We start from the raw sequence: 16,268 nt of genomic DNA on the forward strand, positions 1-16,268 counted from the left end.
CTGACAACTTCATGAGGCTTGTTGAATAGCATATCTTTTTATTTGACCACCTTCTCCAAAATAAAGGCTTGATCCTACATTATAACTGTAGCCACAGTATCAGGACATCCCAAACTAACAGTATGGACTTTCCTGATGAGAAGGGAGATGATCAACCCAAGGACAGGTAAGGTATTTAAAATTATTTTTTTGTTTCTTGGAGGATAAGGAGACGCTATAGTTTCATCAGATGACACTAATACTGTTAATCTTTTGAAATCTGGATCAACATCACTTTTCTTGTGCTGTGTTCAGAGGCCTTTCTCAAGTATTTAAACTTTTGAAATCTGATCAAAGTGGTTTGATTTCTTTAGAAAACATAAGGGAAAAGCCAGTGAGCAACATGGCAAGAAATGTCCCACAAACTGCAAGTAATACATAAAATGTGACAAGAAAATTACCTGAAATCCTGTTTCGTACAAAAAAGGAAAAAATGCTGAGAAAACTATATTCATAATTTTATAGTTAAAATAATGTTACAGGGAAAAGAAGTTTAAAATTTTATTTTTTAACACTTTTTTTTCCAGGGACTTCTCTTGTAATTTTTTTCTTACTTTTTAAAAAAATATTATTATTATTATTTTCAGGGATTTCCCTGTTAACATTTTACTAATATCTTGCTATTTTTTGGGCCATTTTTGGGCCAGTTGTTCATTGCCTTTGTCCATGTTTTTGAAAGAAATCAAGTCAATAGGTTTTAAAGGGTTTTAAAGGATAGCTTATTATACATGCTTAACTGAGGCTGAATAAACCACACTCACCAGTTAGCAAGCACATTCACTACATTGCAAAATTAGAAGTTTGATGATGGACCAAATTTTGTCACTGAACATTTGAGAGTATCAAGACTTCTGCCCACGTTGTTGACTAAATGTTTCCTCTCCACTTTGTATTACAATACAAAGTTCGTCACCACTGTAAATATAGATTAAGAACGGCAACTAAAAGTCAGAGTAATCTTTTTTGTAATGCAAACAGTTTGCCACTGAATTCTTTGAATCTGACAAAATATAAACACCAAAATAATAGTTTTAACGAGTGAACGTGAGCAGTCTTTCGGCTTTCATTGAACATATTCTGTCAAACAAAGCAAGGGGGCTTTAGTCAAAAGCCTGACATTGTGTTGGGTAAACAGTGCGGCTGAGAATTAGACCCATGTGATGAAATGAAAACAGCAGCCTGATTGCCAGAATGTGAGGTGGAGTTTGTTTGGAGTCCATGTTTGCTCTGTGTTTTCCAGTGTTCACAAGTCTATGGCACTTGTGCAGACGGACGGCGAAGATGATGCCTCTGTAGGTGAGTGATGAGCACATGGGGTCTGCCGTGGGAAGGATTAGATTTGTTTTTCAGATATGTTTTCTCTCAAAAGTTTCAGGACAGAAAAACACAGAAGAGGAGTTTGCTGGCGCACTTCTTGCTCAAGCTCATTCACTTTGGACCACTGATGTTAAAGGCTCGGTCAAACTGAGAATAGAGGAAGGATGCTCACAGGAACCTGTCACAGTTCACCAAATGTTCAGAGCCTCAGTGGAAAAATATGGAAACATGCACGCGCTTGCTAGCAAGAAGGGGAATAAATGGGAGAAGATCACTTTCTCAGAGTACTATCAGTTCTGCCGGAGAGCAGCCAAGAGCTTTATAAAGGTATGTTAATACAAAAAGGGAACATGTTGTCTGTAAATGACAACTTTTGAGTACTATTAATGAACAGATTTGTAAAAAAAAAACAAAAAAAAACAAAAACATTTTTTAAAAAGAGACAAAAAGTTTGTTAATGTGTGCAGCTTGGTTTAGAGCGATTCCATGGAGTGGCAATACTAGGATTCAATTCAGCAGAATGGTTCTTCTCCGCGGTCGGTGCCATCATGGCGGGGTGAGAGAGATGCATTGACCTGACCTGCATCAGTCTGTATCAGTTTCCAAATATGAGTTGTTACTGTGCTGTTATGAATATTTCTTCTACTGCAACGTTGCAATGATACACTCAGTAAGTTATGTCTTTGTATTTTTACTACAGGGGGACAATGACAGGAATTTATGCCACAAACTCACCAGAAGCTTGTCACTATGTGGCGAGTGACTCCAAAGCCAACATTATTGTGGTGGAAAACCAAAAGCAACTGGATAAGATCCTGCAGGTACTGTAACTCAACCCTTGGAAACCCGAGCAAAGTAGCTTTATTTCTTTCAAAAACCTGGGGGAGGCAATGAGCAACAAAAATGTACTTAAATGTGGCAAGAATTATTATTATTATTATTATTATTATTATTATTATTATTTTTATTATTATTATTATTATTATTATTATTATTATTATTATTATTGAACAAAATGTTACCAGATTTTTGGGGGGAAATCACAACAACAACAGTAACATCAAGTAAGTAAGTACAACAAAGCGATAAATAAATAAAATAAAAATCATGTGGAAAACAGTGCTAAAATATACACAAATATCCATGTTTTCATTACATAATTTAGAATAAATAATCATGATTATAAATTGATTCTATTCTATTATTGATGATTATTATGTTTCTATTATTCTCAGCATTTTCCCCTAATTTTATTTATCGGGCCTGTTTTTTTTAAATATAAATTTTCTTAACATCTTTTCCTAATTTCTTGCAGTTTGAATGGCGACTTGCCAAGTTGCTCATTGCCTTTTTTCCCAGTTTTTAAAAGAAACTAATCAAATTTTGAGAAGTTTCAAAGGTTTTGTGAAAGGTGTCTGAACGCAGCAGATGAAAACTGATACTGATCCAGATTTCAAAGGGTAAAAGTATGACGACTTTTAGCAACATGCAAATCTGTGTTAAATGTCTCCCTCTTGAAATTTTAGATTCGTGACCGACTGCGTCATTTGAAAGCCATTGTGCAGTACAGAGGACAGCCGCTGCAGAGGATCTCCGGTCTTTACTCTGTAAGTTCTCCTGACACCACGTGAAATGATCAAAGTGGCTGATGAACTCAGGCTGGGATGCTGTATGTTGCTGTTTTTGGGGTAGTGGGAGGAGTTCATGGAGCTGGGTCTGGATGTTTCTGAGAAAGAGCTGGATGACATTGTCGGCAGCCAGAGAGCCAACCAGTGCTGCATCCTGATTTATACCTCTGGCACCACGGGCAAGCCCAAGGGAGTCATGCTCAGTCATGACAACGTAAGCTTTCCACTGACTATTTTTAATCTATTCTTACCGAGAGTCACATGTTATTATAGCCATATCTGTTATAACCAGAGGTGGGATCAAGTCTTTATTTTGCAGGTCATAAGTATGTCTCAAGTTATTGTGCTAAACCCTTGAACCCTAAACAAGTAAGTTTAATTCTTTTTAAAAACATGGGGGAAAGGCAAATTGCAAGAAATTGGTAAAAAGGTTAAAAGTCAAAGGTTAAAGAAAACAACCAGAAAATGTATGTTTAAAAAAGAGAGAAAGAAACAAATATAACAAAAACGATTTACATTAAATAATATTTTAAAAAATGTAAAAAAAAAAAGTGAAAAATGTCCAGAGACTATATTTATGATTCATAGAATTATATATTTAAAATATGTTACAGAATATGTAATTTATGTCATTTTTTGTTGTAAATTATCAGGTAATTTTCTTAACTAGTTTCTTGTTGATTTTAAGGTTTTTTCTTGTTAAGATGCGTATTGACTTCTCCTCATGTTTTTAAAAGAACTCAGGTTTCAAAGGGTTCCGTGTAAAGTCCTGTGCCAACACAGGGCAGTCTGGAGTCAATGCCTCAATTTAGGTGAATTTCGAGTCTTAAACAAGTCATGATGGGCTCTTCAAGAAATGGTTTGCCAATATTAGATGTACAACAATCACAAATGCTTTTAAAGAAAATGCATTCATTTGTTAAAACAAGTTTGTTAAAAAAATCCTTAGCTAAAGTTAGTTTATCAGTAGCTTTGTTAGTCTTGACTTACCGCTCTTTGTGCAACTTAGGATGTTGAACAAAGTCAGAAATTGTTGCATTATCGTCTTTATTTTTCAACATGTACGTTTTGCATACTGCAATTTATTTTTTGTTGATCACTATATAGTTTCTCTACATGAACAAAATGATCTAAGCATCATTTTTTCCAACAGGCGCAAAGTAACACAACGTTGGTTCTTCATGGTTCTCTCCTGCAACCTGATTGGATGCTGTTAGATAAGTTAAAACAAAGCTGGAGAATTAAGTGCCGACTTGCTGAGAATTATCAGCGTTATGAAGGGAAATGAACTGATCTATGGCACACTTTTTTGGGGGTCTAAAGACATCAAATTTGTGACTCGAGTCCAAGTCATGTGACTCCACTCCACACCTCTGGTTATAACTTTTTGTCACATTGTCACATGGTAAGCAAAAGCAGTAAAGGACAGAAAACAAGGCTTCCTACTTAATCTTCGATGAATATTTAGATCACATGGACTGCCAATCATGCCAGCAGGGCTGGAGACATGCAGCCGGCCGACACTAAACAGGAGTCACTGGTGAGCTATCTGCCTCTGAGCCACATCGCCGCTCAGATCTATGACCTGTGGAAGGGTATCCAGTGGGGTGAGCTGGTCTACTTTGCACAGCCAGATGCTTTAAAGGTGAATAATAATTCCTAAATCACTCACGTATTGGTTTTAAAGATATTAATGCCATGGTTTTTTTTTTTTTTTATAATCCAATATTTGGCCTTTAAAGTGAGAATCATTTTTAACCTGTCCAGATCTCCCCGTTCATTCCAATCGATATAACTTTTCTAGAATGTCTACATCTATAATAACTGCCAATTAACTCCACCCAAATGTACAGATTTATTTGATGGGATGTCTGTAAGCCAATCACAGTGTTCCACATCATCCAAATGGACTGCAGCAGAGCCACGCCCCTTTTGTTACAGGCATTGCACACAGTGACAAAAGGAGACAGCACGTGGCAGTAAATTATTCATCTAGTTAAAATACATAATTTGTGTTTAAAATGTTTCTAAAGTCAACATCTGATGTTATATTACGTATACATATTTAAAAAAAAACAAATAGAAGATGTACAGCTTTTATTCAGAATCCTTTCCATATCTGAATGATACTGCGAATGAATAGGAGAAATACAGTTTCTACAGGGAAATATTTATAAGATTTGATTTTCTAATGATACAATGAGCTTTAATTGTATCTTATTGAACATGTTCACACAACTACTACTACTACAACTACTTACCTACTCACATCTGAGCTGAACAAGAGATGAGTGGAATAATGAAATCAACACAATAAGGATAATTGACTGATTGAGTAAATGTGTTTTTCAGCTCTTTGTCTACTTAATGTTTTTGCAGGGAAGCCTGGTAACAACTCTGCGAGAAGTTTGTCCTACATCCCACATGGGTGTCCCACGTGTTTGGGAGAAAATGATGGAGAAGATGAAACAGGCAATTAGTGAGTGTGGATATGTGAAAAAGAAACTGGTGACATGGGCAATGTCAGTCAGTCTGGAAGCCAATCTTAAGTGTTCACTAAAGTAAGTGCTGATGAAATTTTGTGAATAATTTGCAGATTTAAATGACCCACCATGAATAAAAAATAAATCTTCGGAGAAGGATTCATTTATTTTTTATTTTTCACTTTTTTTTCTTTTTAGGGATGATGAGAAACCATTTCTCTTCACTCTGGCTGACAGCCTTGTGCTGCAGAGGCTCCGGGCTGAGCTGGGCCTGTCCTGCTGTCAGAAGTTCTACTCTGGAGCAGCACCGATCGGTAGTGAAACGGTGCAGTTTTTCCTTGGTCTGAATATCCGCCTGTATGAGGCGTATGGCATGAGTGAGAGCACGGGACCTCACTTTATGTCAGGTCCCAAAGGTTACAAACTGCCAAGGTAAAACAATTTTTAAAAAAGCACGTAACAGTTTTATGTACAATTTGTGATGTTTAAAGGAACAGTGTGTAAGATTTAGAAGAATTTAGTCTCCTTTAAAAGGAAGTGAGAATTGCAAAATGCACACCAGGAGCTGAATTTTTTGCAGAGGTAAAATAAAATCAAATAAATAATGGCGTCTCACATTACAAATCAATAAATGATGTTTGGCATGTCACAAAAAGGCCAGCACCTGCTTATGTGTTGCTTGCCTATTTTCTCCCATATATCCTTTTCTTTTCTTTTTTTTTCCTTTTTTGGCCCTGGCTAGAGCAAGTGCTTTGTTTGTCCATTGAGGGCTACTGTAGCTGCAACATGATGATCTCCATAGTTTGTGACAAACTCCCTATGCAGATAAATGTCTCATTTGAGGAAACAAAAACCCAGAGATTCTTATTTTCAGGTGAATATCACTTTAAAAATTTCTTTTAAGAAAAATAAAGGAATTTTAAAGTGTACTCAATTACCATATTTATGAACACAAATTTTAATTACTCATAAAAATAAAGATGTTCCAGCAATATTTTCACATTATTTAAACGGAATTGTAAGTGTTATACACTAAAGAATACATGCTTATTGTATCATATTACATCTCTGCCAATGTGTCCCCCTAAAATCCTACACACTGAACCTGTTAGTGTTTTTTGTGAATATAACATAACTAAAAGAATTCTTTTCTCTGACAAAGCTGCGGTAAGGTTGTACCCGGCTGTCGGTACAAAATGGCCAACGTAGACTCTGAGGGGATCGGCGAAATTTGCTTTTGGGGACGTAATGTTTTCATGGGTTTCCTCAATATGGAGGATAAAACAAGAGAAGCTTTGGATGAAGACGGATGGCTGCATTCTGGAGACCTGGGGAAGATAGATGAGGAGGGGTTCTTGTACATCACAGGTAGAATAAAAGGTAAAGCAATTTAGGCAATTTACTGTAAGAAAATTGCCTGTTACATGTCACCAGCTCACATTCTGTACATTACACACACCTGAGCACATGTCGTCTCACTGTTGCACCGTTATCTTACTCTGTTCAGAGCTGATCATCACAGCAGGAGGGGAGAATATTCCCCCTGTTCCCATCGAGGAGGCAGTGAAGATGGAGCTGCCTATCATCAGTAATGCCATGCTCATTGGGGACAAGAGGAAGTTCTTGTCCATGCTTTTAACACTGAAGGTAATCTGTCACTTGTTATTATCCAGAAAATGGGACATGCTGTACTTTATTTTTGACATATCTTTTGTAAAGTCGCTTTGACCAACTGTGTCTTTGCAAAGAAATCATTTACAGACATAAATGAACCCTTAGGGACATGCTTTTCATTGTTCATCTTCTTCTTTTTTTCTTTTTTATCATTTTGGTATGTGTTCATGCATATGGCATACAGTTTGGTAAGATTATGTATTTTTGGTTAATCTTGGAATTTCCAGCTCAGCTCCTAAAAAAAAGTCTAAAACACACTTTGGAAACAAAATTGTTACATTCATACTGTTTAGTGCACAAAATGCACCACTGAAACCCATTCAAACTGCAATTTTTGATCCCATAGCCATTAAAGCATAAAACATGGATTATATTATTTCTGGGTGTCATTCTGGATTTATGCCTTAGAATTTGTCATTTTTACTATTTTCCACCTGATGAATTTTTACCATATTTCACACATGGAGAAAAAATAGTATTTCCACTGTCTGAAGGACTGTGCACTGTCACAGTCTATGTTGCTGCTAATTATTGACATATACCAGGCTGTGATACTACTACTGCTACTGCTACTGCTACTACCACTACCACTACTACTACTACTACTACTAGTAATACTACTACTAGTACTACTACTACTACTACTAATACTAATACTACTACTACTAATAATAATAATAATATCAACTCAGCATATAGTATATTGATAAATAATTCATTTTAAAAAAAAAAATCTAAATAAACAGTGGCATGACAACAAAACCTGGCATTTAAAGGGCTAGAATTCGGAAAATTAATATTAATACATTTTACATTTTTTTGATAAGGACTGATGTTAGTTTTTTAAAAAATAATCTAATTAAATTAGAAAATAATGTAAAATGTTTTCTTAAAGCTTGACTTTGAAAAGCACATTTTGTGTGTGTAATATTATGTAATGTTAATGTTTCTCTTTGATAATTTTGACAAACCAGGCAGTAAAAGGAAGATGAAGCTATCAAAAGAACTGGTGGCACACATTTCCATTAGTCATGATTTATGTGGAACCATTTATAGGTGTGGCTTTAACGTTTTTGCCTATCATCGATGTAGTGCTGTTGAGCTTGTTGTTCTGTGTTCTTTCAGGTGTCTGTTGTGTCTTTTTATGTCAAGTAGTATGCTGCAACACAAATTGCCCGCTTGGGGACAATAAAGATTGACTAAGAGTAAGACTAAGGTTTTCAGCAACTGATTCCGTGTTTCAGTGTTGCAGCAATCCGGACACCATGGAGCCAACAGAGGAGTTAAGTACGGAGGCTGTAGAGTTTTGCCGACAACTAGGCAGCCAAGCAACCAAGGTGTCTGACATCATGGGAGGAAAAGACAAAGAGGTGTACCGGGCCATTCAAGACGGAATCAACAGGGTCAACTCTGCAGCCACCTCCAATGCCCAACGCATACAAAAGTGGACTATTCTAAGAAAGGACTTCTCTGTTTCTGGAGGAGAGCTGGGTAAATTTAAACCCCTTAAAACCTGGATCAGCATCAGTTTTCTAATGCTGCGTTCAGACTCCTTTCACAATCTGTTTAACCCTCTGAAATTTGAGCAGATTGGTTCGATTTCTTTTCTTTCGAAAACATGAGGAAAAAGACAGTGACCACTTTGGCAAGAATGGTCCCACAAATTGCAAGAAATGGTAAAAGTTGACAAGAACATGATCTAAAAATTAATTTTAAAAGAGGAAGATCATTAGAAAATCAAAAAATAGGGAGAGATGTGCAGAAAGCTCTATTTATAAGTGATAATTTCATAATTCAATTGGTACAGAAAATATATAAAATACATATATTTTCAGCACTGTTTTAGGTAATTTTCTTTTTTTTGTGATTATTTCAGGTTATTTTCTTGTAACTTTTGTTTTATTTTTTACCAACTTTGAGCTCATTTTTGGGTCATGTGTTGTTAAGCTGCTCGTTGCCTTTTCCTTATGTTTTTGAAAGAAATCAAATCAATTTGCCCACATTTCAAAGGGTTAACAGAACATGGACCAGCAAACAATGCTCGATACCAGTGGTCCCCAACTGGTGGGTCGCTGTCTAACAGTGGGTCACGAGTCCTTTCTGAATGGACCTCAAGTGACTCATCATATTGTAAAATCACACTTTATTTTGAAGTACAGTGAAATTATTGGCACAGAGCTTTTAATTTGAAGTGCCTTTTTGATATGTTTCATTTCTTTGCTTTCTGAACCAACATGTTTTCATCTTTTAAAATAAAATTGAATTGTGGTCATTTTTAAATGTGTGGACCTTGAACTGATGACTAAGGAGAAATATGGACTTGTGACTGGACCAGTTGGGAACCACTGTCTTATACTAAATGGATTATGCATTTTTTGTATTGAAAGCAGTGGAATTTTGCAAGTGCACAGAACGGTTGCTCATTATATTTTTGTCTGGTTCCAGGTCCCACAATGAAGCTCCGTCGCCCCGTTGTGTTGGAGATGTACCACACGGTCATAGAGAGCCTCTATCAAGAGCAGTGAAGAAATGACTGTGTAGCTGTTAGTATGACAATCACTTGCATATTTCATCATTCTTGTGGACGCACATGGAATTTAATTATATCTATGTCTTATGTTCAGAATCCATAAATAATACAGGAACCATATCTAATTGTTTATAATATTTAAGAGGAAACCAAGTTTTAAATAGTGACTAACACTGAGAAAAGCAAAGTCACAGCATTATGATGCATCTTCTTATTGGCTGAAATATTTGTTTTTAATTCATATTTGTCTCTGGTCAACCATTTATTTTTACTTAATCAGTTGCATGACAGGATCTTATCCAGTATTTTGTTTAAATGTTATGTGGTATTCATTATATAATTCATAGCAATCTGGATTACATGCTCCTAACATTCACCAGGAATCTAATAATGAGGGTCATCATCATCATGACATCTGAGACGGTTGCAGACAACAACTAGTAATTTCCATAACATATAAATAACAATAAAAAAATCTGGCATTTCTGATGTCATTGCAATATTTATTTGTCTTTACACATTCATATTTGCAGAAACAAAAACAGCATGACATGAGAGAAAGAGTGCAAAACATCTGCATGATTCATGTTACAAGAAGCCTGATTATCATATCATTAAAGCTTCAATACATGTTTTTTTTCCCACAATATGAATGTGAAACATATTCAGAAACACTATTGAAGAGTTTTACTTGTTGATTTGGAGCGTTTGATCATGGAGATTATGGATTGTGTTTTTTATGTCAAAAATAAAATTGTCAATCACATTAAATGAGGCCAAATTTAGCCAATAAATAGACAATATCCACCAGAGATTAAATACTTAAGGAATAAAATGCATAACACTTATACAGTAACTGTTGGTCATAACTTTTAAGAGTGCTTTGGAGTGTGCAGGGGGAAGAATAAATATTTTAGGACCTCTACAGGTATGTGTCCATATAGCGTTTTTTCTGCCAGACACTTACTTCAATTGTTCACCATGAGGAGAGATCACATGGAGAAAAAGTGTCCCTTCCAGTTTATTTTTTCAAAATGGTGCGGCTTTTTTGTGCGACCGCTTCTGCTTGAGAATCTCTGAACTTTACCAAAATGTGCTGATGCGATTACTGCCACTCTTTTAGCTATTTTCTGTCCCGAGCTGTATCATATCTCAGCCAAATCCAATCACAACAAAGACAGAAAAGCCCAATTGTGAGAGCATATCAGCCAAATTTTGCTGGTGAGTGTTGTGCTTTTATCACCATTTACTTTTAGGGATCAGCTCTTTTTATAGAGATGAACCTTTTTTTGAAATGAGCACCCTGCCACTGCCTTTCTACCAAACAAAAAAATGCTATGTGGACACACACCCTAACTCCTGAGTCTTTTTAAAAAAAATACATACTATGGTTAAAAATGTGCAGATACAGCGTGACATGATGGAGTAAAGAGACCCAACCAATCAACTCGTGGCCCGGTTAGCATCACTTTAGGCCAGCTCCTGCACTCGTTGACATATTGCGTTTGTAAATTCTGAGCACTTTGAGTTTCCTCCCAGGTCTTTTGTTAGAACCTTAAAGACAGATGATAAAGTCATTATAAATCAGAATGGGAACATGCAACTAAAACTGCATGTCTGATTTTCTTAGAAAGTTAGATTACCTTTTTGTCTCGAATGATGTCAAAGCATGCAGTCTCGATCTTGTTGGCGTGGCCATGCAGGCCCATGTGGCGCAGCATCATGACCGCACTAAGCAGCAAGGCGGTGGGGTTGGCCAAGTCTTTTCCTGCAATATCTGGGGCCGTTCCATGAACCTGAGTGGTGATATTAATTACAAACTATAATCATGGATGACTTTTCTATGACCATCAAATTTCTGAAAAGATAAACACGATGAGGCAAACATTAATGTGGCTTTACACAGCTCACTTCTACTATGGAACATGTACTTTGATCACTGTGAAACCTGTGAAGAAAAAAAAAGTCTGACAAATGGGAATAAAAAGAACATACCGACTCAAATATTGCAACACCGTTGGCGCCAATGTTTCCACTAGGAGTAACTCCAAGACCTCCAATCAGTCCAGCACAAAGATCACTGTAATGGTAAACAGTTACCTTCAGATGTATTATTGTACATACATACTGGCCTTGCTAAGTAGACTTCATGTACATATGAAGCACATAATTTGCAATAAGGCAGACCATGCCGGTGCAGTCTTTTGATTTTCCACATCCTCAACAAACACTTCATCTACAGTATTTAAATTTAGATTTCAGTCAATTTTCTTTGATGGTAAATTATTTTGTCAGGTTAACTAAATTACTTTGCCCAAGTTTTCATATACTTCTGAATGAATCACACAGCCAACACGACTTTCTTGGTTCCAACTAATTTCTATATGTGAATTAAAACCAATATACATAATTAATAAGACAGTGTAAAAGCATGTTTGTGTATACAGAATTTGATGTGTGTTTATTGCATGCGCTGTCTGAACCATTACATAGTAACAACCCCCCCCCCCCCACTTTTGGCTTAAGTGCCTCCTTCCTGGAATGTGAAAAAAGTCTCAAAAATGGGCAGGGCTGGGAGGGGGGCTAAGACATGCCCAGTCACCCAATGGTGCTGCCTTTTGATCCACAGCACCTCCCTGCACCCCACACACAGGCAAAGTTGTTGGTTGGAGAGAGAGCAGTGACAGAGGGCTTGCATTGTAATGAAAGCAGACTCCTGCTTCCAAGAATGGTCAGTAACAAAATTCAGCTGCAATAGCCTGGTTTGAAACTTTAGAGGGCAGTCACTATGCAAATTTATAACACAATATGAAGAATTTTAATACTTTGCACTCACATGTAAAAAAAAAGGATACTGATTTTCAACTAAAAAATGTACAGGTTCACTATTTATGAGGTTTACTTACCTCAAGATGTCTCCATACAAATTTGGCATCACTAAGACATCAAACTGTGTGGGATCCTGTACCATCTATAAGAACATGTATAAACAATGCTACTATTATCGAAAAATGTTATATATGCAAAACTTCCAACAAAAAAAATGCTTTGTATCAATCTAAGACAGTATACACCCTAATGTAATTTATATCAAAAGCTACTGGGACTTACATTAAGGCACACAGTATCCAAGTACATCTCAGTGAACTTCACATCTCTGTGCTTTTCAGCTGCCTCTCTGCATTTGCGTAGGAAAAGCCCATCGGACATGCGCCTGTAAAAAATGAAAAATAAAACCATCAACAGATGGAAAACCATTTATTCTCAGCAAACAGCTTTAAAATGACAAATTAATTCAAGCAATTTATATTGGATACAACTTACATAATATTGGCCTTATGAACAGCAGTAACGCTGGCCCTCTTATTATTTCTGGCATATTCAAAAGCATACTCTGCGATGCGTTGGCTGGCTTGCTCTGTAATGAGCTTAATGCTTTGTACAACTCCATCAACAATCTGAAAATTTAAAAAAAATCCAAAAGAGATTCAGGTAAAATCTGTAGACATAACTAGTTGTTGAACAATTTACCAACTAATTCTTTAAGGAAAGTGCTCACAATTTTTGCAACCCTAGTGTAGACACTAGGGTTGCAAAAAAAAAAGGTGAGATACAAAACATTTCATCTAGAGAATTACATAAGCATCTAAGTTGTCTCAGAGAGGAAATAATCAAAAGATCAAAGTAGAAAGCTGTAAACAACACCATGAAACAACTAGACAATTAATGTGTTGTTAAGGCTTCTTACCACATGTTCAATGCCACTGTATTCTCCCTCAGTGTTCTCCCTGATGGTGACCAGGTTCACGTCAGTGTACGGGGTCTTGTAGCCCTCAATGGACACACAGGGGCGCACATTCGCATAGAGGTCAAAGGTTTTCCTCAGCAGCAGGTTCATAGATGGATGACCAGCAGCTATTGGTGTCTTTAAAGGGCCTGTAGATTAAGTAATACAATATTAATTACTTTGAACTAAAGGATTGCTTTTCTTTTGAAGTATCAATACCTGCAAAATATAGGAAACATATGGGTACATATGGATAAGATGCATCTATGTTTATATGATTTATTATAATAATCTGCACAAAATTAAGATTTGATCACAAAATACCACTTCTTTTTTTAAAAAAAAAAAACTCTTTCAAACATAAACAATAACTATTTTGTTGGTTTTGCATTTTTTTTGTTTTGTTTTTAAAAGTAATTATTTGTGTATTTAGCAGGTTACCTTTTAGGCCAATTTTGTTCCTGTCCATCGATTCTTTGGCATCAGGAGGGATCATCCACTTGCCACCAGGTCCTTGTATGGCTGTAACATTTCTCTCTTCCCACTGAATAGGTGCCTACATCAAAGTATTATGTACAGCAAAATCAATACATTGGTTTACATTTTGCAGCTTTTGTAAGACTTTGTGTGTCTGTTTCTTGACCATCAGTGCTTGAGTAACAGAAATTATGTAATCTATTACAATATTAAAAATAATTTGGGTGCTTAATGTTCGTGGTGAACAGTGATGCTTTGCTATGCTACTCCAGTACTAACTTTAGCTGCTTCAAATATCTTCATGACAGCGGTGGAGATCTCAGGACCAATTCCATCACCCGGGATTAAAGTAACAGTTTGAAGCTGCAAGGCAGTAGAAAAACACATAACTTTCATTAATAAATAAATAAATACATACATACATACTTCAGAGTTACAATTTACAAGTTACATAAAAAATCTTTGTCAAATTGTTGTACAGATCTAGAGGAAAGATACATACCCCACGGGTGAATGTCCTGGGTTGTGGAGGCTCTCTATTCAAAGCTCCAACCACCCGTGACACCTGACAAGCAAAATGGTCAAAATTTTTACAGGTACAAAAAAAAAAACACTTCCCCAACAATTTAAGTGGTTTAACTTAGCACAAATACAGTCTTAACACTGTTCTGTTGTGTATTTGTGAACACAAAACAAACAGAGCTAGGATGTTATGTGAACTGAGCAAAGCTTACTGGAATAATGAACATCATGGGAACAGAATGACCCAAGAATTGTGCATTTTAATGTCTTGGAATACAGAGTATTTTTTTGGGACAATGATTCAGCTGTAAGGCACTTTTTTGATCAGAAGTACATTATTAATTTTATGCCAATCTTTGGTCATTCTTGTAAACCTATCAGGACACGAAAAGCAACATATTTGCACGAACCACACAAGGGATTCATGTCTGGATGGACAGAGTCAGACAAGCATGAATTGGTAGTAATCTGCAAAGGACATACTGGAAGAGGAGACTCCAACCAGTTAGCAGCAGGAGTTGTCAGTGCTTTTAATTAGCATGTTAGCTGTGTTGAACAGTCTATTTTCTGCTGTAATGTTCAGTATAAATGCCCATAAACAAATGTGTAAACCTTGGCCGTTGATAAAGACCATGGCCCAAAATAGGGTAATTGGGTCTCCTGTTATAGAGCATCAACAAGAGGTCACCTTTAGCTTTGAAACACAACTGACAGCTTACAGTAAGTTCATTATCTTAGCTGACTTGCAAAAATTGCAGACGCGACTCCGATTTAGAAACTACGAAAAAGCAAAATGCCCACTCCAGATTAAAATAACATTACTACCATAGGAGATTGCTAGTTAGCACTAGCGCTTATCCAAACGCAGGATAGTTCAGGTTTTAATACGTGACGTTATGCTTAACTTACTTCCTGTGCCTTGATTTTATCCTTGCCATTGAGCCATAAACCCCACTGTTTTAGTAGGTTAAGAATCTGTAGATGACATTGACATTTGTTCAACTTGAGTTATCAGCTATAAAATGACGTTTGCAACAATGTATGGTCAACTAAAACATTTAAACCGCTAACTTAATTGCTCTTTTCGTTACATGTTAGCTAACTAGCTAGCTAGCTCCATAGCGGTCATGGGTCGCGTTGCTATAGTAACTCCAAGCATGTAGCATTAGCGCCTAGCTAATCTCCGATGAGCCTGCACGACAGTCAAAAAACCTAACGCTAGTTCGTTAATTTACACATTTGCATGCGACTGGTGTTATTCATATGAACGGCAAACGATTTAGAGGTTTCCCCCTGTACATACCGCTGACCTCCACGCCTTCCCAGCCATCTTCAACTAGCCAAGGTCGATGCAGCAGCAGCACACTGCTAAACTTGCCCGCAAGCTGACGGCAATACGTAGTGGATTTCCGTTATGTCTCATTTCAAAATAAAACCTTATTTAAACAAATTCACACATTAACGACATGATTTATAAAGATTTTGTAGAAGCACCGTTGAGTTCGTTACTATTTCGATCATTTCTATAATACTGACCAATTTAACATTTGGTGCAAGGTTTAAGAGTCCAACTGCTCTTACTCATCCATGCTCTTACTTTGAGAATCACCCGGGATAAGCACTGGGATTTAGGGAAGCAAACGAACAACCATTTATATACAGCCTATGGGAACATCCCCACAGAGCCAACCTCACAGACATACCTAAGTATATATGACATAGACATATACATATATGTCCTTGAGGCAACCTCATGTGTGGTCAACAGTAATACCACACAAAATTTTATTTCCCGGCCTATGAAAGTTAAT

At 36.6% G+C, this 16,268-nt stretch overlaps 2 protein-coding genes across 4 annotated transcripts; one reads left to right on the plus strand and one right to left on the minus strand.

Moving 5' to 3' along the window:
* Positions 1 to 22: 22 nt before the first annotated feature.
* Positions 23 to 10,626, plus strand: acsbg1 (acyl-CoA synthetase bubblegum family member 1). 2 transcript variants are annotated; one of them, XM_042495480.1, is made up of 14 exons: positions 23 to 166; positions 1,280 to 1,335; positions 1,409 to 1,683; positions 1,824 to 1,912; positions 2,057 to 2,177; positions 2,883 to 2,963; positions 3,049 to 3,198; positions 4,453 to 4,629; positions 5,364 to 5,545; positions 5,666 to 5,899; positions 6,630 to 6,847; positions 6,975 to 7,114; positions 8,386 to 8,632; positions 9,587 to 10,626. In XM_042495480.1, the coding sequence occupies exons 1-14, from the start codon at positions 123 to 125 to the stop codon at positions 9,664 to 9,666; spliced, it is 2,094 nt and encodes a 697-aa protein (XP_042351414.1). In that variant the 5' UTR covers positions 23 to 122; the 3' UTR covers positions 9,667 to 10,626. The 2 variants fall into 2 exon arrangements, with proteins under 2 accessions (XP_042351414.1, XP_042351415.1); XM_042495481.1 differs by having other exon boundaries at positions 1,415 to 1,683.
* Positions 10,627 to 10,767: 141 nt separating this feature from the next.
* On the minus strand, positions 10,768 to 15,847 carry idh3a (isocitrate dehydrogenase (NAD(+)) 3 catalytic subunit alpha). Of its 2 annotated transcripts, XM_042495483.1 has the most exons (12): positions 15,761 to 15,847; positions 15,367 to 15,432; positions 14,438 to 14,500; positions 14,215 to 14,298; positions 13,900 to 14,014; positions 13,420 to 13,607; positions 12,996 to 13,129; positions 12,783 to 12,885; positions 12,578 to 12,642; positions 11,667 to 11,751; positions 11,315 to 11,467; positions 10,768 to 11,225 (listed from the first exon to the last, which is right to left on the minus strand). In XM_042495483.1, exons 1-12 carry the CDS (start codon positions 15,785 to 15,787, stop codon positions 11,142 to 11,144), a joined length of 1,167 nt encoding a protein of 388 aa, XP_042351417.1. In that variant the 5' UTR covers positions 15,788 to 15,847; the 3' UTR covers positions 10,768 to 11,141. The 2 variants fall into 2 exon arrangements, with proteins under 2 accessions (XP_042351417.1, XP_042351418.1); XM_042495484.1 differs by lacking the exon at positions 15,367 to 15,432 and having other exon boundaries at positions 15,761 to 15,836.
* Between the last annotated feature and the right edge of the window lie 421 nt (positions 15,848 to 16,268).

The sequence above is a fragment of the Plectropomus leopardus genome, chromosome 11 (assembly GCF_008729295.1).
Source record: "Plectropomus leopardus isolate mb chromosome 11, YSFRI_Pleo_2.0, whole genome shotgun sequence".
Classification (NCBI taxonomy): domain Eukaryota; kingdom Metazoa; phylum Chordata; class Actinopteri; order Perciformes; family Serranidae; genus Plectropomus; species Plectropomus leopardus.